General features: G+C 35.2%; 6 protein-coding genes across 12 annotated transcripts; 3 read left to right on the top strand and 3 right to left on the bottom strand.

Annotated features, from left to right (window-relative positions):
- Nucleotides 1-353: 353 nt before the first annotated feature.
- LOC127245192 (ATP-dependent zinc metalloprotease FTSH 11, chloroplastic/mitochondrial) lies at nucleotides 354-7,453 on the top strand. Of its 4 annotated transcripts, none has more exons than XM_051265947.1 (17): nucleotides 354-1,151; nucleotides 1,386-1,539; nucleotides 1,633-1,725; nucleotides 1,843-1,931; nucleotides 2,272-2,395; nucleotides 2,642-2,761; nucleotides 2,836-2,886; nucleotides 2,992-3,053; nucleotides 3,468-3,527; nucleotides 4,157-4,280; nucleotides 4,358-4,438; nucleotides 4,583-4,712; nucleotides 5,122-5,270; nucleotides 5,631-5,912; nucleotides 6,686-6,796; nucleotides 6,852-6,926; nucleotides 7,032-7,453. In XM_051265947.1, the coding sequence occupies exons 1-17, from the start codon at nucleotides 613-615 to the stop codon at nucleotides 7,182-7,184; spliced, it is 2,397 nt and encodes a 798-aa protein (XP_051121904.1). In that variant the 5' UTR covers nucleotides 354-612; the 3' UTR covers nucleotides 7,185-7,453. The 4 variants fall into 4 exon arrangements, with proteins under 4 accessions (XP_051121904.1, XP_051121906.1, XP_051121905.1 ...); XM_051265949.1 differs by having other exon boundaries at nucleotides 355-1,151; nucleotides 6,707-6,796; XM_051265948.1 differs by having other exon boundaries at nucleotides 355-1,151; nucleotides 6,873-6,926.
- LOC127245194 (abscisic acid receptor PYL8-like) lies at nucleotides 7,444-9,203 on the bottom strand. Its single transcript, XM_051265953.1, has 3 exons — nucleotides 8,849-9,203; nucleotides 8,020-8,235; nucleotides 7,444-7,849 (listed from the first exon to the last, which is right to left on the bottom strand). The coding sequence occupies exons 1-3, from the start codon at nucleotides 8,972-8,974 to the stop codon at nucleotides 7,643-7,645; spliced, it is 549 nt and encodes a 182-aa protein (XP_051121910.1). The 5' UTR covers nucleotides 8,975-9,203; the 3' UTR covers nucleotides 7,444-7,642.
- Nucleotides 9,204-10,387: 1,184 nt separating this feature from the next.
- On the bottom strand, nucleotides 10,388-15,768 carry LOC127245193 (probable protein phosphatase 2C 76). Of its 2 annotated transcripts, XM_051265951.1 has the most exons (9): nucleotides 15,590-15,768; nucleotides 14,608-14,894; nucleotides 13,789-13,916; nucleotides 13,178-13,276; nucleotides 12,612-12,770; nucleotides 11,969-12,055; nucleotides 11,423-11,514; nucleotides 11,019-11,093; nucleotides 10,388-10,933 (listed from the first exon to the last, which is right to left on the bottom strand). In XM_051265951.1, the coding sequence occupies exons 2-9, from the start codon at nucleotides 14,847-14,849 to the stop codon at nucleotides 10,613-10,615; spliced, it is 1,203 nt and encodes a 400-aa protein (XP_051121908.1). In that variant the 5' UTR covers nucleotides 14,850-14,894; nucleotides 15,590-15,768; the 3' UTR covers nucleotides 10,388-10,612. The 2 variants fall into 2 exon arrangements, with proteins under 2 accessions (XP_051121908.1, XP_051121909.1); XM_051265952.1 differs by lacking the exon at nucleotides 15,590-15,768 and having other exon boundaries at nucleotides 14,592-14,740.
- Nucleotides 15,769-17,440: 1,672 nt separating this feature from the next.
- Nucleotides 17,441-19,891, bottom strand: LOC127244970 (rust resistance kinase Lr10-like). Of its 2 annotated transcripts, XM_051265596.1 has the most exons (5): nucleotides 19,069-19,891; nucleotides 18,670-18,690; nucleotides 18,569-18,598; nucleotides 18,220-18,485; nucleotides 17,441-18,030 (listed from the first exon to the last, which is right to left on the bottom strand). In XM_051265596.1, the coding sequence occupies exons 1-5, from the start codon at nucleotides 19,841-19,843 to the stop codon at nucleotides 17,509-17,511; spliced, it is 1,614 nt and encodes a 537-aa protein (XP_051121553.1). In that variant the 5' UTR covers nucleotides 19,844-19,891; the 3' UTR covers nucleotides 17,441-17,508. The 2 variants fall into 2 exon arrangements, with proteins under 2 accessions (XP_051121553.1, XP_051121552.1); XM_051265595.1 differs by having other exon boundaries at nucleotides 17,441-18,485.
- Nucleotides 19,892-20,086: 195 nt separating this feature from the next.
- LOC127244966 (rust resistance kinase Lr10-like) lies at nucleotides 20,087-23,614 on the top strand. Of its 2 annotated transcripts, XM_051265589.1 has the most exons (4): nucleotides 20,087-20,483; nucleotides 21,417-21,759; nucleotides 21,862-21,897; nucleotides 22,555-23,614. In XM_051265589.1, the coding sequence occupies exons 1-4, from the start codon at nucleotides 20,115-20,117 to the stop codon at nucleotides 23,460-23,462; spliced, it is 1,656 nt and encodes a 551-aa protein (XP_051121546.1). In that variant the 5' UTR covers nucleotides 20,087-20,114; the 3' UTR covers nucleotides 23,463-23,614. The 2 variants fall into 2 exon arrangements, with proteins under 2 accessions (XP_051121546.1, XP_051121547.1); XM_051265590.1 differs by lacking the exon at nucleotides 21,862-21,897.
- Nucleotides 23,615-24,407: 793 nt separating this feature from the next.
- LOC127245014 (rust resistance kinase Lr10-like) lies at nucleotides 24,408-27,735 on the top strand. The gene is made up of 2 exons (XM_051265658.1): nucleotides 24,408-25,264; nucleotides 26,320-27,735. The coding sequence occupies exons 1-2, from the start codon at nucleotides 24,499-24,501 to the stop codon at nucleotides 27,459-27,461; spliced, it is 1,908 nt and encodes a 635-aa protein (XP_051121615.1). The 5' UTR covers nucleotides 24,408-24,498; the 3' UTR covers nucleotides 27,462-27,735.
- The last annotated feature ends 31 nt before the right edge of the window (nucleotides 27,736-27,766 follow it).

Raw genomic sequence — 27,766 nt, 5'->3', positions numbered from 1 at the left:
TAGCTAATGAACACAAACACTTCGTTCAGCTTGTTAACAATTCTAAGAAACTGTCGAAATAATTCTGAATTAAATTAAATATCTATATTTTATTAACAGTCATACAATTCTAAACTGCCAATATTTTTTTTATAAATATTATTATTTTAAATCACATCATTATTCTTACATAAAAATAAAATATATATATATATATATATTTATATAAATTTTAACTATCCAAAGAATGAGTACCTACTTAAAATTAGCAGTTCTACTTTAGACAACCCTATTATTATTATTATTATTATTATTATTATTATTATTTTTTATGACCGAAAATAAGAGGGAAGTCTGTACATAAATCCCTAATGTGCGAGGGCGAAACGATGCCCACACGATTCCCCCAAATTCGTCATTTCCAGGATAAGGTTATTCATCCATAAAAACCCATTCTTGCAGCTGCAGTGACGAAGCGAGAGCTACCATCATCAATTGAATCCATCATCTGCCATTTCTGTTTGTTACAGCTCTTGATTTTGATTCTGTAAATCCCGAATTTTAGTTTTTGCCCTTTGTATCCGTGAAGATCAATCTGCGAGGAAAAAGTATTGGGGATTTTGATTAAATGCTATGACTATAACTCTGCAGACTTCTCTCGTCTACAGGCCTTCAATTCCGAGATTAAATCATCGCCTCTGCAATGTTTGCGCTCCGTTTTCTGTGTCCAGAAGGATAAGCGGGCGGGTGCATTATTTGGTTTCGATCAGGTCCAGATTTTTGAGGCACCGTCTTCCCTGTACATTGAATTCGGAGGATGTCGTGAGTTCTAGTGATTCTATTAATGGCGAAGCTTCTGATCAGAGTCCTGAAGAGCTCGAGATTAGCGACTGGTCTGCGTCGCCGGAAACCGACGCCGGAGGGGAGGAGGAGGAGGTCGAGGGTAAGAATGAGGCGGACGTGAAGGAAACGTTTCCGATAGTGGCGTTTCTTGTAGGAATTTTTGCGAGATTGAGGTCTGCGCCTGAGAAATTGCTGTTTCCCGATTGGTTGAGCTGGTGGCCGTTTTGGAGGCAGGAGAAGCGTCTGGAGCGGTTGATTGCGGATGCTGATGCGAACCCTAAGGATGCTGCTAAGCAGAGCGCCGTTTTGGCTGAGCTCAATAAGAGCAGGTCAGTGTCTGTTTCGCTGCCATTTTTATGCTAATTGAACAGCTTGATTCGCCACGGTAAGTTATGGCTGATTTCATTTTCGTAAAATGCAATTTTCTTATTGATTGATTTTTGTGTAAAATTGGGAATGTCGATAACGGAGGGCGTGTGAAAGCCTTAAGCTCGATTGTACTAAATCACTGTATAACATGAAATGCTTGTTAGAAATTGATGTTTTTTGTTTGTCTTGATTAGTCCCGAGGCTGTTATTCAGCGGTTCGAGCAACGAGAGCATGAGGTGGACAGTCGTGGAGTAGTGGAATACATTCGAGCATTAGTTGCTACGAATGCAATTTCCGAACATTTGCCTGATGAACAAGCTGGAAAGCCGTCGACTCTTCCTTCATTGGTATGGAGCTTATGAGCATTGGTGAAGTAATTTCGTTTTTGTGGTTGGTTTTGTTAGAATCCTTTGGTTAACTGGTGGTGTCTTTCTTTCTAGTTGCAAGAATTAAAGCATCGAGCGTCCGGGAATATGGATGAAGCTTTTGTGAATCCTGGCATATCTGACAAGCAGCCGTTGCATGTTGTGATGGTAAGAGAGAATGGTTCTTGGGCACAAACAAGAAATGATGGCTTCTGTTTCACTTGTTTTAGGCTTCTCTTGTGCTGTATATGTTCTTGATTATTGGAATCATCTTCTACATATTAGGTGGACCCAAAATTGTCGAACAGATCATCGCGCTTTGCACAGGAAATCATATCGACTATCTTGTTCACAGTTGCAGTTGGTTTGGTTTGGTATGGCCTTTTCTTTTTCATTCATTTTGGTTAAAATGGGAGGGTGCATCTGTGCATGTGTGTGCATATATATATATATATTGGATATTTGTCTCCCTCTCTGCATCTACTTAATTTTCAAGATATATGTATTTTTGTTACTCCCTCTGTCCACAAAATATATGTGCATTTAGGTTGAATATTTTTTTTAATAGATTGAGTGTGAAGTAGATTTGACATTTTCTGTAAATGAGTGTAATGTTGAAGTGTATAAATTAAGGAGTATGTAATTGTTATTTACGATAAATGGAAAGTGCATAATTTTTTTGGACAGAGGGAGTACTAATTTTTCTATATTCAGGATAATGGGTGCCGCTGCTCTTCAAAAATACATCGGTAGCTTAGGTGGGATAGGAACACCTGGAGTTGGTTCCAGCTCTTCATATGCACCAAAAGATATAAACAAAGAAATAATGCCCGATAAGGTTAGTCCTTTTGGTGCACTTCCTATAATGAGTGTTCAACTAGTATTACATTAGCAATCAGCTTGCTTATCTTTTATATGTTTTGACCTAAAAAAATTTCTTGAATGAATTGTTAATTTTCATAAATTTAAAGACATTGGCAACAGATAGTCTGCCTATGATTTGTTAGATAATGAGGTTTGTGTTTTGGGATGAATATAAAAGGACTATATGGCATAGCATAACTTATCTTTTGTAATATGACAGAACGTTAAGACATTTAAAGATGTCAAAGGTTGTGATGATGCTAAACAAGAGCTTGAGGAAGTCGTTGAGTATCTAAAAAATCCCACCAAGTTCACGCGTTTAGGAGGAAAGTTACCTAAGGTTTGGAACTTATTCACCATTTATTAAATGACATTCCTCTCTACAATGCTCTCTTAACATGCATTAGTTTTCAGGGAATTCTCCTGACCGGATCCCCCGGAACTGGAAAAACTCTACTTGCCAAGGCACGTGCGTCTGATGGGATTGAATTCATCTCTTCACATTTTCTTTGCTCGGCCCTTTTCCAACATTAATAATAGTCTAATCTTACTGCTGCTCGAATTTTGAAGGCCATAGCTGGAGAGGCAGGGGTTCCTTTCTTTTATCGGGCCGGCTCTGAATTTGAAGAAATGTAAGGGTTTTCTTTGTCTGAAATTTGTTACTAGATTAATATTTGTTAATAGAACTAAGTATAGGAAATAGACAAATGCTATAAAACTAAATTTGTATGTCTATTCATCTGTGCTCGATGCTTCTATATTTGTTAAACTGGAGGTCTGTCTCTACACAATCATTTATTTTTTAGCTTCTATGATTTACACACACATGCACTTGACTGTGTGTAGAAGCAAAGCGAATAAGAAAGAAAATAATTTAAGGCAGTCTTTATATTTCACATAATTGTGCACTTGGATAATTAGAACTGAAATCTTTGATACATATAACTTATCTAGGGAGGCTATGAAAAGGTTTTGATTACGTATCAACGACGTTTCGAAGCTTACAGATTTGAGATTCTGACTTACCTCTCCTTGTGCCATGCCAGGTTTGTAGGGGTTGGTGCTCGGCGTGTGAGATCTTTGTTTCAAGCAGCTAAGAAAAAGGCCTGTTGTTCGCACTTCTGTTTCATATGAATTTGTCTTGTGATTCTAGATGATTCTATTCTTCTCAATTGCCAATAAATTTATCATTGCTCTTTTTTCTGTAGAAAATTAGGAGTGTGTTCAGATATTCTTAGAAGTGTTTTTGGGATATAAATAGGTGTTGGATATGATGGTTTGAATGTGGAATAGGTTTTTATCTTAATATTTTAAATGAAAATTTGGTTTTGAATATTGATTGTGAGAGTGAGAAATTTTGATGAGTAATGTGGAAACAGTTTTGGAAAATACAAGTAAGCAGAGTCTGGATTTTGAAACCAATATTTAATATCTAGAGATGCCCTTTTGATGAATAGTGGCAAAAGTGATTTGAAAACATAAGTAAACAAAGCCTTAATGTGACAATCCTTTTGTACTCGACATTCCTATGATGTTAGAGTGTGGTATATAGAATTAAATTGCAGAGAAATGATAACAAAGAATAAAATTGCCAAGAAAAGAAATTTACTAGAGATTTTTTTGTTAAAATAGATAATTTAATTGAAAAATGTAAAAAAAATTACGATTTGAATGAATTTAGTGGATTTTTATGTGAGAATTCATGTAAAATATATTGTTGGTGTGCATTGTAGGCACCATGCATTATATTCATCGATGAGATTGATGCGGTTGGGTCGACTCGGAAGCAATGGGAAGGTCATACAAAGAAAACATTACATCAATTGCTTGTAGAAATGGATGGATTTGAACAGAACGAGGTAAAGCCACACAAAGTATTAACTTCCTTTTCAATCCTTCTGCATTTCTCTGATGCCGTCTAATGTGACATAAACAGGGAATAATCGTAATGGCGGCAACCAATCTGCCTGATATTCTTGATCCAGCTTTGACGAGACCTGGTAGATTTGACAGGCATGTAAGTTATTTAAAGACACCGGGTTTGTTTGGTCGTATATTCTAATATCTGTTTTTTCACTATTCAAAAAATGATATCATATCAAACAATGATTTCATCACATTGTTTCCTAAAGAAACTAATGCATAATGATCCCATTCCTAGATTTCCGTTCTCAATCCTGATGTCCGGGGTCGTCAAGAGATATTAGAGCTATATTTGCAAGATAAACCTCTGGCAAGCGATGTGGATGTGAAATCAATTGCTCGTGGTACTCCTGGATTCAACGGGGCAGGCATGTTATTACTTTCGTTTTCTCTACTGGATGCTGATTTCCAAATCGATTGTCTTTAGGGCCTACCTATCAAAAATGAATCTTGATAATGGACAATAGGAATAAATGGTGTTGATCCGTCCCCCTTTCTAGATTCAGAAAAAAGAAGTCCAACCTTCTAATCAAGACTTTTTTCTGACGCCCTTAATAGAATGAATATAAAAGGAACGATTATCCATTGCTTATATATATAAAAGCTATATTGACTAAACAATGGACCCCGTTTTGCTTGATTTTTTGCTCGGAGATTTAACAAATGAGAATGAAATAGAACAGGCTGCCTACATTTGATTTCTGTAATATCTTCCAACTTGGTTTCATATTTTATTTGTATATTCATTTTGTTTGCTGTGTTCTTTTGTTGGTACAGACCTTGCAAATTTGGTAAATATAGCAGCCATTAAGGCTGCAGTCGAGGGCGCCGAGAAGTTGACTGCAGCGCAGTTGGAGTTTGCCAAAGACAGGATAATTATGGGAACAGAAAGGAAGACACTGTTTCTTTCGGAAGAGTCGAAGAAGGTTTGTGTACTGATTTCCATTTTAAGCCCCGACCATATACAACATTTCAGGTGTTCTTATAGTGCTGAATTATTTTATTCCGCAACCTATGATTTTAACTAACACGGCACATGGTCGTGTTAATTAAAATCAGTGTTGAAATCAATGGTAGTATGTATTGTATGAATTATTGTCTCGTTTTGTTAGTTATGGTCGTGTTAATTAAAATCAGTGTTGAAATCAATGGTAGTATGTATTGTATGAATTATTGTCTCGTTTTGTTAGTTTATATGTTATATTTGTATTATATATATATATATTGATTTATGCTCTATATTGATGGTCACATCTGCGTCGTAATAATCCCTTCTTGTGTTGCAGATCACTGCATATCACGAAAGTGGCCATGCTATTGTTGCCCTGAACACTGAAGGCGCACATCCGATCCACAAGGCGACGATTATGCCGCGTGGATCTGCTTTGGGAATGGTTACACAGCTTCCATCCGACGACGAGACTTCAATAAGCAAAAAGCAATTATTGGCGCGCCTTGATGTTTGTATGGGAGGACGAGTAGCTGAAGAGCTCGTCTTCGGTCAGGACCACATTACTACCGGAGCAACTAGTGATCTAAGTACGGCCACGGAGCTGGCTAAATATATGGTAATTTGCAAGATCGTTACCTTTTTCTTTCTCCCTCTACTAACATATATATATATATATATCTATTGACATTTATGGCGTTGACAAATATCCATTTCAACATTTGGTGTGTGCCCTTACTATCTAAAAGTTATCTTAAGGGTGTGTTTGTTTGGGGGTTTGGATTTTGGATTGGGATTTGAATAGTAAAAATTTTGAATTTGAATAGTTGTATGATGTGATATAAATAGGGTTTGATGTGATGTTTTGAATGTAAAATTGATTTTTAGTATAATATAAAAAATGAAAAATAGGTGTTTGATGTGATGTTTTTGGGGGGAAAAAATTGGATGAATAGTAAAAATCCTTCAAAATCCTTCGAACAAACACACCCTAAATATATCTATATTTCATCAACTGAGTGAAAGTATTAACTTCAACAAATGTTGTAGTCTAAATATTTGTTTTTGTTACGATAGTGGTTTGGATATGATGTTGTAGTGCTGATTTGGGCGCGCCCATTTATCGAATGTTTTTATTACATACAATATTTAGACTACAACATTAATAAAGACGTAATGTTTGTTTATATTGTATGTAATAAAAACATTCGATAAATGGGCGCGCCCAAATCAGCACTACAACATCATATCCAAACCACTATCGTAACAAAAACAAATATTTAGACTACAACATTAATAAAGACGTAATGTTTGTTTATATTTGTCTTGTGTCAACGGCTACAATGCTGAATCTAAGTTGAATTTTATCTTCAGCACTGACATGAGATTAAGATTACGTTGCTTCATTGCAAGGTATCGTCATGCGGAATGAGCGAAGAAATTGGGCCAGTTAATCTTAGAGGAAGACTTGGTTCAGAAATGCAGTCCCGAGTAGATGCCGAGGTACGTTTCATGAATCTTTACAACAATATATTATACAACCATCACATAACACTAGTTTTCATTTTTTCGAGTTCAGGTTAACAAGCTAGTGAGAGATGCTTATAAACGCGTAAAAGCCCTGCTTAAAAAGGTAAGCCCGATGAATTATAATTCATCGCCCGACTACTTTAGCAGTTAACATTGGCAGAATTCACCTATTTTGCTTGATAGAGCTTAATTAACTACTATGGCGCAGCACGAGAAGCCGTTGCACGCGCTAGCGAATGCACTTTTGGAGTACGAAACGCTGAACGCAGATGACATAAAGCGCGTGCTGCGTCCTTACGAGATCGAACCATACTTAAGTGATCAAGAAGATCAGATAGAAGAACTTGCTGCTTTTGCTTAAGACAACATCAAATTATCACAGGAGGAGCTTTGTGCACAAAAGATTATTTCCCAATCAGTAAGCATTCTCACTATACACAATATATATATATATATATATATATTGGTTGCTATATCGATTTTTAGTTATCAATTTTGGCATAAAATTCAAAAAGGAACTGTCACAAAAGGAAGTGATAGGAAGCAATCTAATTTATCATCAGAATTTTATATTTTTATTTTTGTATGAACATCATACATTTTAAATTCAGAGCTAGAACTTTGTCTCTACTTATCCTCTACAAATCTTTACAATATCTCTAGATCTTTAGCTACTAACCGAATTAAGACACAAATCGAGTCGATTAAGTAAATTTAGAATACATTAGGGCTTAAAGAGACGCTTAGTAACGACTAATATGCCTCTAAAAGCTTTAAAAAAAATACCTCTTTAGCGCCAAAAATGTTGGCTGTACACGATCAACGGATTGTGTTGTCATCCATGGCGAGCCGTTCTGATACATCGGCAAGTGACTTGAGATTGCAGCTGATAACTGCTTCGATGAAGTAGCAAGTTTCATCCTTTGTGTTTCCTTCGGGCACATCAACAACAAAGGATTCTATTACCAGAGTCCCTTGTCTCCCTTCGATTACCTCAGGATGTACAGAAACAGTCGAAGAATAGTTCTACATACATGGAAAAGAATCCGAATGATTCACATTAAGACATTTAGTAAGCATATTTAGTACGTTAGAAGATATAAACACACCAACGGCGAAAGAACTCTAATCTAGGGAAGCTTAGAGAGTCGAAACCAAATATGTAAAGTTTTTCGGGATCAAGATTAGAAACTTACTTTAAGTCTGTGATCTCCACCAACAATCCTTACAGTGAGTATGTGTTTATCATCGTCAAGAAGCTCTAATCTCTCGGTGCTTGTCGTAGCCGGAAGGCCCGACTTTACGTTAACTTCCCTCAAACTGCCAATCTGAAGATCTCCCTTCACTACACACTGACTCACAAAAGGCTTATACTTCTGTGGTTGATCAAATCTCCTCACCAGTGACCAAACCTTTTTTTGTATCCAAAACAACACAATGCCTCGTCAAAAACATTTGGGACTTGACAGCAGCCACAGTTCAAATAGATAAAAACAATCATTCTTCCCTAAATTTACTATTCATCATATTTTGTCTCAGGCCCAAAGGTCTGTTTGTTTTTTTGGATTTTTTTCAAAATTTACTATCAATCAAATTTTTTCCTTTTAAAAAATATAAAATTAAACATATATTTTCATTTTTTATATTATTCTAAAAATTAATTTTACATTCAAAATATCACATTAGTATTTATTTATATAAATGCATTTTTCGAGATTTCTTATTTGTCATACTAACTTCATCGTATGAACAACTCAAATTGGAATTGAAACTGCGAAATTAAAGGACTAAGCAAATGATAATAAGTGAACTGGAACAACAATTTCAAGAATTATGCCAAAAAGTGAACCGTAATGAACAAATCGAAACTGAAAATTTCATTCCAATGGACATCTAGTTCTAATCTATTCACCAATCGATCCGAACCACTCCAAACAAGCACGACGCACACGTATGTCTTCATAAAAACTAACTGAAATCCAAAACAATGAGTAAAGAGACAATAATTGGAGTAGAAAGTATTACGAGATGAAGAGGCGCCTTGACGCGTTTGATAAGATAGGAGGAGCATTGATCGTCCTTAATCTCATGCCTGTGGTGCTTCTTCAAATACTCTTTCTCCGCTCCACTCAATCGACCGGCGACATTCATCTTCCAACTCCGATCAGCGGCGGAAGGCAGATCGGCAGTTGACTGAGGTTGCGTTGGAGAGTGGGGACCGCCGCATTTGAATTTAGCGTCCGGAGAAGGGGCGACGAAATCGCGGCGCGTGCAACATCGTCTCCTTAAAATGGAAATTTACTCTCGTTTTTTTTCCCCTTTTTATTTGTTCTATGTTTTTTCAAATCAAAGTTATACGTTTATGTTTGTGCAATTTTAAATTGCGATTTACGGTAGCAAAAATTTTGAATTAAAATAATAATATGATATAATATAGATAGTATTGATTTTAGTATAATATTAAAAATAAAAATAGATGTTTAATTTAATATTTAAAAAAAATAATTTATGTAAATAGTAAAAATTTTCAAAATATTTGAAACAAACATATCTTAAAAATATTTATATATTTGTATAATTTTTTGCACAAATATCGTGATAATAGTATTATAAGACACTACTAGATGTATTTTTGTTATTTTCTTTAATTTGTACTATATTTTCATTATTGAACGATCAAAGACTGAGGTTGTATTTTTTTTATTAGCAAACTATATGTTCATTTAAAATAGGCACGGGATTTAATCAATCTATTATACTCCAGTTAATTGTGATATAAAATAAAATACAATTGACTATGGATTATAAAATATAAATATTTTGAAAAACATATATATAAATTTTTATCAATTGATTATGCAATTAATTATGATATATTTGATGCAGCTAGTGATTTAATAAATGGGTAGTGGGCCAGAAATATTTGAAGTATTCTTGTATTGGGCCAAAGCACTTTCATTTAGTTGCGGCCCAACAGAAGAAAGGGGCCCACATTTAACGGAAAGTTATAACTGTCTGGTCGTTACAATAGCTGTAAACTGAGCAGCAATTTCTAAGCGCAATCTCGCTTTCGGCGCGTTCACCTATTTTCCCATTCCCCGATGACCCGCCGTGATGCACGCGCCTTCGGAGAGCGTTGATTTTATCAACCAACCAACGCATTTTATCTATTTATAATTTTATTTATTTGCGATTTTTTTTATAATTTAATTTTAGAGAAATATAATTAATAAATAATTTAAAATATATTAATAAAAATAATTATAAATTAAAATTAAATAAATAATTAATTTAATTTTAAAATAAAAAATTATAAGTTACAAAAATAAGACTAAAGTGTAAAAATGAAAAAATAAATACAACATACAAATATTAAAATATGAATATAATAAGTGGAACAGACATACAAAATAATATTAATATTAAAAATTTCAAGGAAAAGAATTTCGGGACAAAAGGAGTATTTTATTTTAATAAATAAAAAGTATTATTTATTATATCAAAATACCATTATTTATTAATTTTGACCTATCTACCCAAAGCGAAAGCGAAGAGATTACCTCATAGGACGAAATCAAAAATCATACCAATAATAACAAAAACACAATCAAACATCCATAATAATAATAATAATAATAATAATAATATTACACCACCCTTTGAGATTTACCAACCTTCACGACCATTCCATCATGATCGAACAAACCAATGAATGAACAAATCCAAAACAGATCCCGTCCCGTCCCGTCCCGTCCCGTCGACATCCCCACATCGCAAAATTCAATCGCTTTAGCGGGTTTCGCCCGGTGGACTTTCGCCTGCTTCGCTATGGGGTTGAGGAGCGGCTTCGGCTTCAGCTTCGACATGCTCGATTTCGGGCAGTCGAGGTTTACCGTTGACATCGACGGTCTGCTGCTGGGTTTCCTCTGGCTCGGGAGGGACCTCAAGGGGCTGCTGCTGCTGAATTTCTTCGGGATTCGTTTTGTCGTGGCAGAACTTGACGACGACGCAGGTGATGTTATCGGCGCTTCCGCGAGTGAAGGCGGTTTCTGTCAGCTTTCGAGCAGCTGCTTCCGGTTCTTCTTCTGATTGCGCTATCGAAACAGCATCCTGGAAATATTATCCGCCGTTTACAATTCGACAACCGATAGATGGAGAGAAGGCAATGTAATGACAAGACAAGAAGTCAGGTTACCTCGTTTGGGACGACATCCCAAAGGCCATCGCTGGCGAGCACGAGCAGATCAAGATCTTTGTCGATCTCCTGTTCCTGCAACGTTTTTAAAAATGGGTTCAGAACATCGTAAATATTGCACCGGATTTCGTCGAGTGTTTTAGAATCCGAAAATAGGCTTTTATGATCTGATCGGATTCGGAAAATAAATGACAAGCTCATTATAGCAGATGTACAAAGTCGTAACACAATACTTCCTCCTTGGGTACAAGTTTTAATGTGGATAGTAAAAAATACAAAATGACAATAAGTAGATATGATTTTTTTTTACGAATAAGGAAAATATGAATACTTTAGGATAACAACCAAAATAATAAAAATAAGCATACTTTTCGATGACAGAGGAATAATAAAATTACGAGTACCTGAATCTCAGGCTCAGCAACAACAAATTGCTTCAGCAAGCGATTTCCGAAAGCGCGAGACATAGCCAAAACGCCACCAACCCTCCAAGTGCCTGGTAGAGAAAATAATTATATAAGCACATCCATGTTCTTCAAATATTTCGTACTTCTTTTGCTTAGAGACAACTACCAAACGACAATCAACTCTAGTAATGTAGATCATTTGACTCGTTCAATCGTTAGCCTGTGTTTTTATGTTTTATTTTACTGACTGGAGAATAAATGATATCTCATATGAACAAAGCGGCAGAACATAAAAAACACATACGATGCAGAAGATCATTTGGTTCATTAGTCAGACCTTGTTTTTCACATGTGTTGTGTGGCATCGTAATTAACTCCTAATACTGGCATGGTAGATACCGAGTGTATTCTATTTTACATTAATGAAACTTCAGCATGTTTCCTGATAATAATTAAATCATTCGCAGGAAAATAATGATGCTTGCTACAATGCATATATATATATGGAGCATGTAAATATAAACACGATAAAAGAGTACAAACCTGCCCACATAATAATACCACCCGCACTTTCAATTCTCTTCCTCTCATCACTTCTATTCGGTTTGTGATCTTCAGAGAGTGCAATTGCTGTTGTGTAAGGAAAAAAACCAGATTACTTTCAAAAACATTTTAGGTGTTCACGAGATCGATGGAAGTACAATTAACCCCAAGCACTTCTATTCCTTAAAAACGTTAATAGTGGAAAAGAAATGCATTATTGATTAAGATACTATTGACAAGTCCAAACTTCAAACTGTTAGGGGAAAAAAAGATTAAATTTTCCATTTCCCTAGTGAACTAGTTTCTCGCACGAAGAAGGCAAAGTAATAAAAAGGAAAGTAATTTCGTGTTTAGCTGATGAGGAAATCTCAGGAAATGAATATTTTACAGTGTCCACCGAAAGGAGATTAGAAGAGATCGAGCTTCAAGATGAACAAGAACTCTAAATGAAAATATTCATTGGAGCTTCACTCATTTGTATTAAACAACAGTTAAACTAAATATTCATGCTCATAGATAACTTGATAAACGCTCAGATTACCAAATCTCCATTTATTCTATCTAATTTCCATAGGGAACAAAGAAAAATCATCAGCCCCTCAATTTACGTCGATTGTTCAATGAAATTTTATAAAAATAATACCTCTTCCTGCCTTTGATATTATAGTTCGAGAATCTCCAACATTAGCAACATAAAGGTGATTTCCAACAAGAACTGCTGTTGAAGCTGTTGAACCATCATCACGAAAGGTGTCTTTTTCGGAGTTCAAAAACTCTCTGTCCGTCTGTCGGTATGTTTCACCTGTGGATTTGTATGTATTACTACAGAGCACTAACAAAGTACAAAAGCCATTACATTAACACATAACAAAGTGTCATTTTCTTGTAGTTCCAAGAATAATCTATAGCACAAAACCATTTATAGTAAATTTCCGCAGTCCAATTTGTATAGTCAGAGCGGCTTATAACTTAGTCATGAATACACAAATTTACCACATTGGGAAACAGTGAATGACATTAGTTTGTAACAAGTTCTAGATGGACCAGGTTATACCTAATCTTTTCAACTGTGTAAAGCCAAATATTTTACTACGTGTTTTCCAAAGAATCCTTCATTTGCTGTATATCTCAGTGCATACTCAGGGAAAATAGCAGCAAAGAAAAAGTTATTTAGAATTAAAAGCAAATGGAGATTGGATTTCAACCCACTTATAGCTAATTTTGTGTTGGTTAAGAATTCTGGATGCCTCATAAGATTCTCAAAGAGATGTTCCTTCAAATATTCTGCAGCGCGAGGTCCACCATGTCCTGTCAACACAGATTCTCATTAGGAAAGAACACCGCTTGTACTCTCCTCAAGATTAGAAACTTAAATTATATGAAATGATTAACACAATTGTTTCAACAAGACATGCACGAGATGATGTCGTAGACAACTCCAGAATTCAATCTTATACAAACTTTTAACATTGATCTGGAAATAATAGAAAATGGTGTTTAACAAAAAGTTCAGGCTGAATAACAGTTGAGGTTCAATGCCTAAGAAAAGGATTTGTAAAAGCTAGAAAATGCGCAAACAGAACTAGGTAGCCTATATTCCTATTCCTAGATCAACTTTAATACATTTTCTGAGTGCCAGTGATCAATCATAACTGACAATCATGATCAGATTTTCATCCATATACTTATAATTTGAAACACAGATCAGTTTTATCTTTAAGTGGCTCAACAAAAATTAGTGTTTTCTCTCCAGACAGCGTCCTAAACTTTCAGCCATTTATTTATGCATCAGAAGAAAGGTAATTGAGACGAGAACTTACCGTCAAATACGCCAAAGAGGGAGACTGGCTGTCCATCAATCTTGGAAGCCTTGATGTCATAAAAATCCTCCATGCTTGCCCTTTTTCCTCTAAAACTGGAATAACCACATCTTAAACTTCCATCTTCACTGCAATTAGGAAATAAGATTTAAATGCAACCTGAGCAGATTCAAATCACACGGTGAACATGTTCATGCCATGTGAAGATAGTAATAGCATCATCGGCAGTGCAATCATATTCACACTCAACGCAGGTATAACATGTTCTAGAACTATCCATAATAAGCAACCACAGTAGCCTAAATATCAATTCATTTGGGAAAAACTCAAAGCTTACAGAACTCCCTAAAATATGGTCTTTTAAGTGTTTGATCTAAAAATACAAGAAAACTATCTCATCTTGGGACAATTTATTTCACTCCCTCCCAAAACTGTAAATAAAAATATCTTCTCAAATAAATGGTTGAGAAGGAATATTTATTTTACAAATGAAATCGAAAAGTACGTATTTAGTCAACGTATATACTGTCAAATGGAAAAGTGTTTTCACCAAACATTGGTTTGCGCATACAATCACCAAGCATCATTAACTACCTTAGATGGGTTGCAGCAATAATAGAAACAACGTAGAGAACACGCAAGATGACGAAAAAAGCTGAAAAAACAAAAATCAAAGCCTACATGATTATAGCCTAATGCTTCATGCGCATAATGAACTAACTACCATACGAGGAATTTGTCCCTTACCAAACGATCACTTAAATAATATCTAATTTCCAAATAACTATAACAAATCAGGAAACCTGAATATTCCATCACCTCTTCCAGCATCCGCCGACATAGTTGTCGTCATCAATCTTCTCTGGTAAAACATCAACTGTCAATCCCTTGGCCGGTGCGCCAGAATCCACCATCATCTTTCTTTTTATTCCAAACTTAAAGTTCCAAAAATTAGTAGGGAATCTTGTTGCATTCGATAGTCCACAGAAGTATCTAAACTGCCTGACCTCAGTGTGTCCAGAGCAAAGACTCACAGACCTCAAAAAACTGTTGCATAACATTTAAAGCTGATGATGCTTTGATCTCAGAACTGAATCTAACACAGGCTACAAAATAACAAAAAAACAACACCAATAATCAGTTTTATTGTCATCAGGGAGAAAATCAATTTCATTGCATATTCATTATGCTTATAAATGCCAGTAGTAAACAGTAAGATCCTGTGAAGAGATCCACCAACCGAAAACCTTTTCATCAACTGTAATGATAAAATGCTCTTTAACATTCGGCTGTCAAACAAGTTCATGAATCACAATATTTCACCGTTTTCACTTTCAAAAGTCTTCCAACACAACACACAAGTTCAAATTCATTCAGATACGAGATTCATCATAATCTCACTACGTCATCTTCATCACTCTCCACAAATATAACCCGCCCACCCGAAAAAAAGTCACTCAGAAAAGGCTAATCAATAGATTCAATCAAAACAAGGATATTCTAAAAAAGATTAACTCTTACACTCAAAAGTAAATGATTCGTGAAGCCACAAAAACAACCACAGATCCATAAACATGTTTCCATTTAAGAATCACTTAACAAAATTCCGAATTTAAAAGCCAAAAAAAAAAAAAAAAAAAAGGCACGACAGCACAATTAGATCAAATCGTTCAAAACTGGAGCCACGTATCGGATCAAATTGAAGATCTGCAGAAGATCCGAATCCTACCATTGAAATCGAATCAGCCTAAAAAAAAAAACCTATCATCGCACACAATTGACGAATAAACACAATCATTACATCAAAAAGAAGATGATTCCGAAACCCTAGCGAGCAATTGCCGATCCATCATCCATCCATCCATCCATCCACCAGCGATTAGTGGAGCAGAGTTGCGTGGGTGAAGAGGAAATTTGTTGCGAAGTGGCGGTGCCCAGAAAGCGGTGTATGCTTGTCTATGTCACCACCGAGCAAAGGAGCGGCGACGTGGCATTATAAGTTGCTGTCCGGTCCTCAGCACCTGGTCCACCGAACCCATACGGAGATCCCGAAGTGAAATCTTAGCTGTAAATTCTAAATAAATAAATATTCTCTTAAAATATTAACTTATTTGATTTTGTGTATGTAATTATTATGGAATGGACAACATGGTTACAGCCATTTTTTTGCATGCATGTCACCTATAAATCAATTGGCTTAGCTGTAACATAATCACATAATTAACAAAATTAAATTATTTTCCATATATTTTTCTATTTTAATTTTTTATTTGTATGATAGAGATACTAAGCATGATTAGACTTGACTTGACTTTCGTTCATTTCAAAATTCAAATATTATATAATATAGCACTAATTAATTAATGGCAATCTACTCAAGAATCAGCGATCTACCTCAATATAATTAATTCTGTATTGTAAAAATTGTATATTACGAGTGTGCCATTAGTCCAAACCAAATCTGGGCCGAATATTGCAAGCCCATGGGCCAATGCGCCAGCCCTTTATATGTAATATGAATATTTCACAATTTAATATTCTTATATTATAACAATTCTCATTTATTCAATGCAAAATGCGGGCGGTCATTTTAACTATTCATATTTTTTCAAAACGAATAAAGAAATAATTAAATATATCAAAAAGAATTAAAATTTTTAAATTTCAAATTAAATTTTTTTATAAATATATATATATAACTCATTAACCAATACTCACATTTTATATATTATATTTTAAAATTATTTTTTGTTGTCTACATTTTCATATTTAATTTTTAAAATAGTAGATTATATACCTCAAATTATTAAAATTTATATAAATTAATATTTAAAAATTAAAATATAATATTATATAAAAACATTACTATTAGACTATAAAATATACTTCCTCCGTTTCCATAAATATAGTGTTAATTGGTTTGGACACAAGATTTAAAGAATATTTATATTAGTGGGTAAAAAGTATGGATAAAAAATTTTGTTGCCCTTGTGAGTATATTATTGTAAAAAAATAGTGACAATTGTGTAATAAAAATGAAAAAGTATGGGTAATTTTACGGTTATATGATTATTTATGGAAACAAGACTATTGTTTTGAAACGGACAAAAATAGTAAATAAGACTATTGTTTCGAAACAGACAAAAATAATAAACAAGACTATTATATTGATACGGAGGGAATAATATATTCTTTTTTAATTGTTGATTTTTAGCTTGTGTTTTATAAATTATAAACAGTGGTTACACCGTCTACTCTAAAGGAATTTTTTTTTTTTTGGAGTTTTGTAATAGATAGCAGATGTTTTGATATTTTATTTTTATGTATATTTTTTTAAATTTAAATGAAGAGTAGACATTTGATAGTAATACATGATTATTTTTAGTAAAAATAAAAAATAAGTATTTTTAAATATAAAAATAAATACATACAAAATATGACAAAATTATATACTCCCATCGTCGCATGTTATCATTTTTTATTTTCGTCTGTCCTATTTTTTAATTTAATAATTGTACTATCTACGTAACATAATAAACACTCTCTCAATTTAAATTATATTACACAAATATCATTACTTTTATATTATTAATAAGGATATTTTTATTTTTTTTATTATAATCTAATATAATCTAAATATTTAAAAGTTTATGTTCAAAGGCCAAAGGTCACTCTTCCAATGGATGGGAGAGAGTATATAGTTTGTTTCTTCCTTGCATCTTACATATCATTAAACACTGACGCCCGGAAAGGATTCGGAGGCAGCTGCAGTGATTCTATCTGTTCATCAAACATTCCGACAACTTCATTCATCGAAGGTCTGTCTTGAGGCCTAATCTGAACGCATCTCAGCGCCACCATAACCATCCTCTTCATCCTCATCTCCTCTTCTTCATCTCCGCCGTCGATCTCCATCCGCTTCCCTTTGTTCAATCGCTCGTAAATCGACAACGGGAAGTCCGTCTCGCCGGATTTCAAAACCCGCAATTTTCCCGCCATTTCCATCATCACCATTCCGAAGCTGTATACGTCGGCTTTGCACGAGACGTCGCCGACGTGTTTATAGAACAGCTCCGGCGCTGCGTATCCCGTAGCCGTCACGTCTTTAATTCCGCGATCTTTGATCTTCGGATTGAAATCCTCGTCGAGCAAAATGTTCGACGGCTCGATGCCGAGGTGCGGGACTTCCGCGCCGTGCAAATACTCGATCCCGAGCGCTGTCCCGCGGCATATTCGGAGAATCTGTCGACAGGTTAACGATGAAATGCGGCTTGCCAACGTGCCGCATTTTGCGAGCTCGTGCACGAAGGCTCGTCTCGAGCCTTCGATGCAGAATCCGATTAGTTTCACAGAATTCAGATGGTTAATCTTCGCCATTTTCGAGACGATGCTGACGAAGTCTCGATCGTTAATTGACGACATTTTGAATACCTTTATTGCGACGGGAGGACCGCTTTTAAGCTTGCCGGCGAAAACGCTTCCTCGGTTTCCTTCGCCTATTTTAGCCTCGAAGTTTCTCGTCATCTTTTCGATCTCTCTATAACTGTAATTAATGGGGATTCCGTTTGTCTGAAGCCTCGAGAGTTCTTCGACGGCTTCTCTGTTATCGGACGAGCAATCCTGGGCTCGATATCGATGCCACATCAGCGCGATCAACATCGTAATCCCTAACAAGAACCTCAGTCCTATGATCCCTCCTGTCCTAACAACAACAACAACCAAAGGATTGATCGTGTGAAACATTTTATTACGTCTGATGCCTTCGGGGACTTAATCTTACCTATCGCGAAGACGGCGATCATAATGTAAGCTGTCGAAAAGAAGCGTTAGAATGCCGAGCGAATAAGGATACGTTGAAAGAATTCGAACCGTGAAACTTACGAAGATAGTAGTCCAGTTTGCCTGCATAGTTTCGGACAAAATTCAATATCAATCTTTCTAATATGGGAATGATTACAGCAGCATGCCACGTAAAATACAGAAACAATATATGTCTTAATTATATACAACATGTATTGCTTGTAATAAAAACATGTATTGTTTGTTCATAATTACAACATGTGCTGTATGAGAGTATATCAAGTACTAAAATCAATTATTATATATATGTTGTGTGAGACTATATCATATGTTGTTATATGTGGTAATACTGTGTGCGAACACACATTCAGCGCTGCAATGTGTTGAAATAAAAATGGCGTACTATCTATAGTTATATCATATGTTGTCAGTTAATACTTCGAGATGCAAGAAAAAGAGAGGTAATGAACGTTTTCTTACAGACGAAACTACGCTCCGAAAGGGGCGTGTCTTCGTAGCAATAACGACGACATCGAACTCTACCGTTGTTCTCGATCGAGCAAGTTCCCCCGCCGTCCTCACATTCGACGCACAACACTCGTTTCCACGAAAGCTCGAATCCGTAAGCCATCAAATCATGAACCTGCGAATACGTGTAGTTGCCTCGACGCAAAGTCGACGGAAACGAGGCCTCCGTCACGGCGTCGTAAGTGCAAGATTCCTCCAATTCCGAAACCAATATCCTCGAGGCTGCGACGTACGTATAGAAATCTCGAGAAACGTTCGAACGACGAGCACTCGTATCGCTGCAGAAAGGGCTCTCGACGTACAACGGATTGTTCACCGGCTTTCGACACTTGAAGAACGCCACGTCGACATGGTTGTCATAGTTAACCGAAATGTAGCTCGACAAAATGTCGACATCCGAGGAGAAATAGATCGGACAGGACGAGTAATTGTGGCTGTCAACGCCGGGATCGGATATTCGCGCTGAGAAATTTCTGTAACTGATTTCTTGCACGCGATAGCTTCTCGATTTGGTCTTCATCGTCGTTCGATTCTCGTGGCAGTCGAGCATGAAAATGGTGTCCGAATGGCCGCAATTCGGAGGATCGCCTCGCAGTCGAAAAGGGTAGGTAATAACGATATCGCCACACGACGACGGAACACAGCCTGAGGTGTTCTTACCTCCGATTCTTGCAGCAGAACATACAAAAAGAATCAAAACAGCAAGATTCTGCATTTCTTTCGACATTTTTTTGCTAAAATTTTGTCCGAAAATCTTGCGAGACAATACGATCGAAGAAATAAGAACATATCGACGTTTTTCGTCGAAGCTTCTATCTTATTTTAATCATATCTACACAGAATTATTTATACAAGTCAAAGATTTCAAGAATCATTCGATCTGATCAATTCACGCGTTTTTTTGCAAGTCAACACATCAAGATCAGTTGGTAATGTAGAAAGAAAAAAGAAGCAAACTTTAAGGATGTAATGAAAGGTTGAGAAGTTCCCATCAAGACATGAAGATCATACTCTGTACTTTGATTTTCTTCGTTGGATTATCGAACTGCGACGATGTCTGCAAGCCGGCCAGCTGCAGTTCTTCAGGGCCAGTTGTTCGATTCCCTTTTTGGTTAAAGAATCGACACCCTGATTGGTGTGGTTTTCCAGGGTTTGAGCTGTCGTGCAGTCGAAGTGGAGACACAGAGCTCGATTTCTTGTTTCCGGTGAAAGCATCTATCGACAAAGTTACTATTCCATTGAACATGACCGTGTCCGTCGGAGTTATCGACTACAAGGAGCAAAAGATGCTCGTAAGAAACTCGGTGGCGCGATCCTGCCTCCCGGAAAGGCCCCCGAGATCGAACTTTTCGGCCTTTCCGTTCGAGGTATGTTACATTTTGCAGAATTTCAGATTGCCGGTAAATTAGGATATAGACACCTATATTATATGCTTTAGTTTATTGCATATTTCTCTCTGTTTTAATTCAAAATAAAAAGTTTATTTCAAGTATCATTTCTTATTATATAAATACTAAATATACATTAATACCAAAATATTATTTATTTAAATTAAAAACATATTATTAAGTATATAATTATTTTATATATAAAGTTAAGGACAAAAATATTAAAAACTCTTACATAATTCTACATATTATATAATATTATTATTTTTTAATGTATTGAAAAATCTCAAATGACCTATATATAATTTGGGACAGAGGGAATGTGATATAATAGAAAATTTTTTTAAAATTTTTCATTCCGACTATAATTAAGAAAATTATAAACATCTTATAGATGCAAATAATTTGTATGCAACAAACATATTATCATTGTAGTTGTAAAGAAACAAATACTAAGAATCCAACTTTATCATTAAAAAATAAAAATAAAAATGGATGATACATGTAAACAATTCAACATTTGATAGTAAAGTTGAATTTTTGATATATTTTTATTTAATATTACAATAAAAAATAATTTATTTCGAATAAATTATTTGCATTCATGAGGGTATATTTCTATCTTTCTATAAAATATCTATGTGTACTTTTTTATAATACAAATTTGTTAAATAATAGAAGGAATGTAGATTTCATACAAGTTTTTTCATATCTTAACAGATAAATATGCAATAAATTAAATATAAATTATTTTCAAAATTAAAAAATAAAAAAGCATGTAACACATATATGTTGAAATTTACCCTATTAAAAATTAGTTAAGCTTATAAATAGACATATGATAACTATCTAATTATAATTATAGAAATATAGTTTAACTTATAAACTAAATATTTAAAATATCTCGACAAGGTTGAACCACTGGGATACGACGGGGGATACACTTTGTTCAATTGTACTAATGCTCGGGATAACGGCAATCGTGTCGCTTGCCTTAGCAGCCAGAGCTATGAAGTCGTTGCGTTTGGTTCTATTTACGAGATCACGTCGTTGCCTCCTCGCTCGTCTTGCTTCCCCATGTACAACATTTCTTTCGTGCCGGATAATTTGTACGGCCGGCAACCGGACGATTACGGCGGGACACCGTATTATCTTCATTGGAGAAAACCAGATTGTCATAATTGTTATGGAAAGGGAAGATCTTGTAGGCTTAGGAATGGCAGCATTGCAGGGCAAACTGAATGCTTCAAACTTGGTATGTTAAAATTTTTTTGAACATCCTTAATTAAATATTGTGATTTTGTTTGTCTTAAAAGATTAATCTTTGTCTGAACAAAGAAATTATTTGGGATTACAGATGGATCAAGAGACAGTGTTCGAGTTGTTGTAGTAGGTAAGAGGAGTCTTTTTTTTTTTTGGATACTAATCGAATCGAAACAAAAATTGTAGTAGTAGATTTAATATGCTTGAAATTATTCGATTTATTTTGAAATTTAAATGATATTTGTAATCGATTTAAAATAATTTTTAAATTATTCAATTCGATTTAAGCATTGAGTCAAATTTTGTATTAACATTAACATTAAGTATTTGATTAAAAATTCGATTAGTTTTGTGTTTTTGAAAGTTTTATAATTAAATTTTCAAAAATGATAGAGACAGTTTGATAAAAAAATAAATACACCACAAATTTGCAAATTGACACAAAAATACTTTCTACTTCAAATAAAAATAAAATTAATATTAATATTGTATAGTTATAATTTTCATTATACTTATTTATATAAATTTTAAAAATTAATATTATACGTAAATTAGTTTGATTTATTTAATTTGAAAATAGAGTTGTATATTATCTTTTTACATTGTATATATTTTTATTAGAATGAATATTAAAAAATATATTTCAATTCAATTACAAATTTCGAATTCAAATATCAAAATTTTAAATCAAACAAAATTATTCAATTTGCAACCATACTATTGATTTCAAATCACACATTTGTTTTAAAAGATATGATCTTTGAGTTGAAGTATTTTGTCATTACAGGTGTAACTGTAGGAACTGTACTCGTACTGTTCATTGTAGCCGTTATATACTCAGCGAAAAGAAACCGAGACAACCTCACAAGGTTCAAAAGATCATCGGCAAATCACGAACATATGAAGGCTATGATTCGATGTTCTTATAAGGACTTAAAAAGAATCACTCGAAATTTCGAGGAGAAACTCGGACAAGGATCACTTTACAAAGGGATGCTTTCGGACAAAACTCCGGTCGCCGTCAAGATTCTCCGATGTTCTGCAATAAGTGCCGACGATTTAAATGACGGAATCAACAGAATGGGCGCAATGCATCATGAAAACGTGCTTCGAGTGATCGGATATTGCATAGACGAGCCAAAAAAAGCTCTCGTTTACGAGATTTCGCCACGTGGCGCGCTAGAAGAGATTATGTCTTCGGAAATACTCGACGGGGAGACGCAACGACGGGTTGCGGTCGGGATTGCGAAAGGCATCGAATACGTGCGTCGAGGGTGCGGTCGAAATATTTTCGATTTGAAGATTAATCCTCGCGACGTATTGGTCGATCGAGACTTCAATCCGAAAGTGTTGGTATGTCCTTTGAGTGATGATCGAGAAGCGAATGACTATACGGCGCCGGAGTTATCGTCGACTAGCGACGGAATTGCTCGCCGGAAAGCGGATGTTTACGGTTTTGGAATGGTGGTGCTTGAAATGGTTTCGAGAATGAGCGATTCCGACGAAGGGGCAGCGGGGCAACGACGGCGAGAAGGGGAAGAGAAGCTTCTAGAATGGGTGTGTAATAGATTGAAGAATGAAGATTGGGAGTTGAAAAAGATTGGAGTTTTGGGGCTATGGTGCATTGAGTGGTTTCCTTGCAATCGTCCCTCTATTGAACAAGTCATTCAAATGCTTGAGGAAGATGCTAACTAATTTGCCAGTCAGATCGACACGACAAGTTATACTTAAATAAATTATACGCGACGGACAATATTTGAAGATGTCTAAAAAAAAATTAATATCTTTCTTGATATATTAAGAATGTTGCCTGTAAGAATCCGACTACTATACAAATTTACGTTGAGATGCAAATTCAAGTTCTATAATAGAAGATTTAAAGAAAAATTTCAAAAATAAAAATAATGGACAAAAAAAATTGGAACAAATGGAATAACATTGTCTCGGACTTGAATAGTATTTAAAAAACTAATTTGAGTTTATCATAGAGATATAAAAAAATGATAGAGTCAATTATCAATTCAGATAGTGTCTTTGTGAGAGTTGGAACACAACTCTAAACGAAATTAAAATTAACAGTAAAGTTTTTTTTTTACACATAAACTCTAATATTTTGCTATTTAAACTTTGCATTCTTTGAAAAAAAATATACTTCATCTGTTCCAAAACAATAATTTTCGTCCGTCCTAAAACAACAGTCTTATTTCATTTTTGGTACTAACTCCTTATTTTACAAAATTATTCTTACTTTTTCACATTTATTTTAGTATTTTAGAAATACTCAATAAATATAATACTATTATTCCTTAATTTTTGTGTCAATGTCAATTTTTTTTTTTTTTTTTTCTTTCCAAATATTTCATCACACATTATTTTAATATCAAAATTTTTTTGTCAATCCAATCAAAAGGAACACACCCGAATCAAAGTAGGTCTCTGAAAATCGAAAACAGAATTTAAAACAATCACATAAAAAGATCTAAGACAACAAACACCATTCGATACACAGCCCGCGAAGACCGTTACCAAAGTCAACGTGTGAAAATTGCCCAAACATCACTCACCACTCACTCAGTCAACATTAGGACAAAAAAGAAGAAGCCTCTTTTATCTTAAAAACGCGTTTCATTTTTAATGGCCTCTCTACAATCAATAAATTGCATTATTATATCTACAGACGAAATCGAATTGAAACGAACCCTAAATCATTAAACTCTCCTCAGCCATAGCCATGATCTTCGTCTTCTTGCTTTTCTTAATCTCCTCTCCCCTCCTCCAAAAGCCTAAATTTGCATCCGGCCGGTGCGAACCGGCGCGGTGCAAACCGTCCGGCCCGGAAGTCCGGTTCCCTTTCCGGCTGAAAAACCGGCAGCCGCCCGAAACCTGCAGCGCCTACAGCAGCGATTTCGAACTAACATGTAATGAGAAAAACGATACAGTTCTCCACTTCCAGCTGTCCGTTTGGGCGTCCGCCGGAAACTATCTAATCCCGCTGTCGGCAAACGCCACCGTCGCCGGAACCATTGACTACGATCGGCAGGTGATCGGAGTCAACGTTTGGGAAAGTTCCTGTCTTCCGGCGAAGGCTCCGAAAGTCAATTCTTCTGATTCTCCTTTCGAATCGGATCCTGGAAACCAGTACGGGGGATCGTACACGCTCTTCAACTGCTCCGGCCCGATCGGGACGAGGTTCAGTCGGGGCCCGATTGAGTGTCTGAATCGTGGGGATTTTGAGGTTTATACTGTTAGCTCGTCGGATTCGCTGTCGGATGTGACACCGCTGTCCAACTGTGTGAAGATGTACAACGTTTCGTCGGTTCCGCCGGCGCTTGTCCGCGTACCGGACTCGTTGTCTTTCGATCAGACCGCTCAATTGCGGTGGAGGAATCCGGATTGTCGGAAGTGTGAATCGAGAGGGAAGATTTGCGGATTCAACTCAACGGATAACAGTATTGATTGCTTCGAGAAACCAGTTTCCCCAAATCAGAAGAGTCACGGTAACCCTAATTTCCGCCATCGATGACAATCTACAATTCTTTTTTCGTTTTGTTTTTTTTTTTTCAATTATACTTTCTTTTCTCAAAATTTGAAATGATACATTGATTAAAAATAAAATAAAAAATAAAATAAAAAATTTAAAAGAAAAAATTGAAAATTTTATTGAAAAAACGAAAAATAATTAAAAATATATTTGAAAATTTAATTAGAAATTAAAATAAATAAATAAAAAATATTTTATAAATAAGTGTTAAATAGAGAGTAATAATTAAAAGAATTGAATATTTTATTAAAAAATAATTGAAAATATATTTGAAAATTTAGTTAGAAATTAAAATAAATAAAGATAAAATGTATTTGTTATAAATAAATGTTGAATATATAGTACTAATTAAATATTAATGAGATAAATATAACGGATATAGTAAAAAAGAAAAAGTGGGAATAAGCTTAGACTAACGAAAAGAATATATTTTAATTAATTAATAATAATAATTTTGGTTTTATTTTATTATTTTTGAAAACTAATTAGAATATACTCTCATTGTTCCATAAATATAGTCTTAATTAGATTAGAGACGGAATTTAAGGAATATTGATATTATATTGGTACGAAAGGATAAATTTTTTTATTTTTTTTTTGCCTTTGTGAGTGTATTAGTGTAAAAAATAGTAGCAACTGTATAATAAAAATAAATGGTTATTTATGGAAACAAGACTATTGTTTTGAAACAAACAAAAAAAAATGGTAAACAAAAAAATATATTAATCTCTATCTTTTTAAAATGTCTTCGAAATTTTGTAGTAAATTAAAAAAATATTTTAACATTTTTGTTCATTAACTCTATATATAAAAAATTAAAAATATTTTGGTATTAATATTTAATTATTTTTCATAAAATTGAAAAAAAAATGATCTTTTGAGTGCGACAATCAAAACAGTAAGCGTATGAATACTAAAATTACAATTTTAACCCTGTTATAATATTAACGAAGTTTATCTAAACAAATATTTGTTTACATTATGACGTTGGGTATTGTTATTACATGATAGAGAAGAAGAAGAGAATCGTCACAGCAGTTTCAGCAGTGGCAAGTTCTCTGGTGGCAATAGCCGTCGGAGGCTTATGCAGTGTGTATCTAAAGAAGAAAAGAAAGCTGGAAAACGCGCGAAAAATCGTACGGTTCCTCGACGATTACAGAGCTCTAAGGCCGACAAGATACAGTTATTCAGACATCAAACGAATAACCGAAGGGTTCAAGTACAAACTAGGCCGAGGAGGCTATGGAACAGTGTTCAAAGGGAAGCTGTCGGAAGAAATCCCGGTCGCCGTCAAAATCCTCAACAACATAAAGGGCAACGGCGGCGATTTCCTAAACGAAGTCGGCGCGATCGGGAACATCCACCACGTCAACGTCGTGCGTCTCGTTGGGTATTGCGCCGACGGGTATCGACGCGCGTTAGTATACGAGTATTTAGAAAACGATTCTTTGGAAAAGTACATCGCGTGGGGGATTCGTAAGAACAAGCTCGGTTGGGACAAGCTTTACGAGATCTCGTTAGGTATCGCGAAAGGTCTCGAGTATCTCCACCAGGGTTGTAACCAGCGAATCCTGCACTTCGACATCAAGCCGCAGAACATACTTCTCGACCACAACCTCAACCCGAAGGTTGCGGATTTCGGGTTGGCGAAATTGTGCTCGAGGGACAAGAGCGTAATTACGATGACGGCGGCGCGCGGGACGATAGGGTACATTGCGCCCGAGGTTTTCTCGAGGAATTTCGGGAGGGTGTCGTATAAGTCCGATATATATAGTTTTGGAATGGTTTTGCTTAATATGGTCGAGGGACGGAAGAACTTTCGCGCGAGCGTGCAAGATAGTATGCAAATTTATTTTCCGGAATGGATGTATAGCCAGGTCGAGAAGGGCAAGGATATCGATTTTGAGATCGATGTCGAGGGGGATGTCGCGATTGTTCAGAGGCTTATAATTGTCGGGCTTTGGTGTATACAATGGTATCCGATCGACCGGCCGTCGATGAAGACGGTGATACAAATGATGGAAGAGCCGGGGTTGCCTATTATGCCGCCGAATCCTTTCGCGTCTACGAGTGGTTCGGATGCGTTTGCGGATCCGAGCGAGGAGAGCTCGCTCGGTAGCGACGGAACAACCTACTATAGCAACACTAATTGATGTAAGTTGTTTCATAAGAAATTAGCTGATGGTTTGGGGATGAAGATCGATGACGGCGAATTTTTACGTTATAAAAATAATAATAATAATAATAATAATTATTATTATTATTGATGTAGTGTGTTTTGTATTAGAAGCTAGTTATGGTGCTGATTGGAATTAATCAACACTATATTGATTAACTTCTTTCAGTTTATTGTAATGATCAGTACTATGTAGTTGTTCTTGAAATAATCTATGTTATATATATATATATATATATTATTGTGTTGTATTAACATGTGATATGTATGAATAAGAATGGT

This window comes from Andrographis paniculata, unplaced genomic scaffold (genome assembly GCF_009805555.1).
Source record: "Andrographis paniculata isolate CXL003 unplaced genomic scaffold, ASM980555v1 Contig21END, whole genome shotgun sequence".
Taxonomy (NCBI): Eukaryota; Viridiplantae; Streptophyta; class Magnoliopsida; order Lamiales; family Acanthaceae; genus Andrographis; species Andrographis paniculata.
This window is presented reverse-complemented; position numbering and strand designations above follow the sequence as displayed.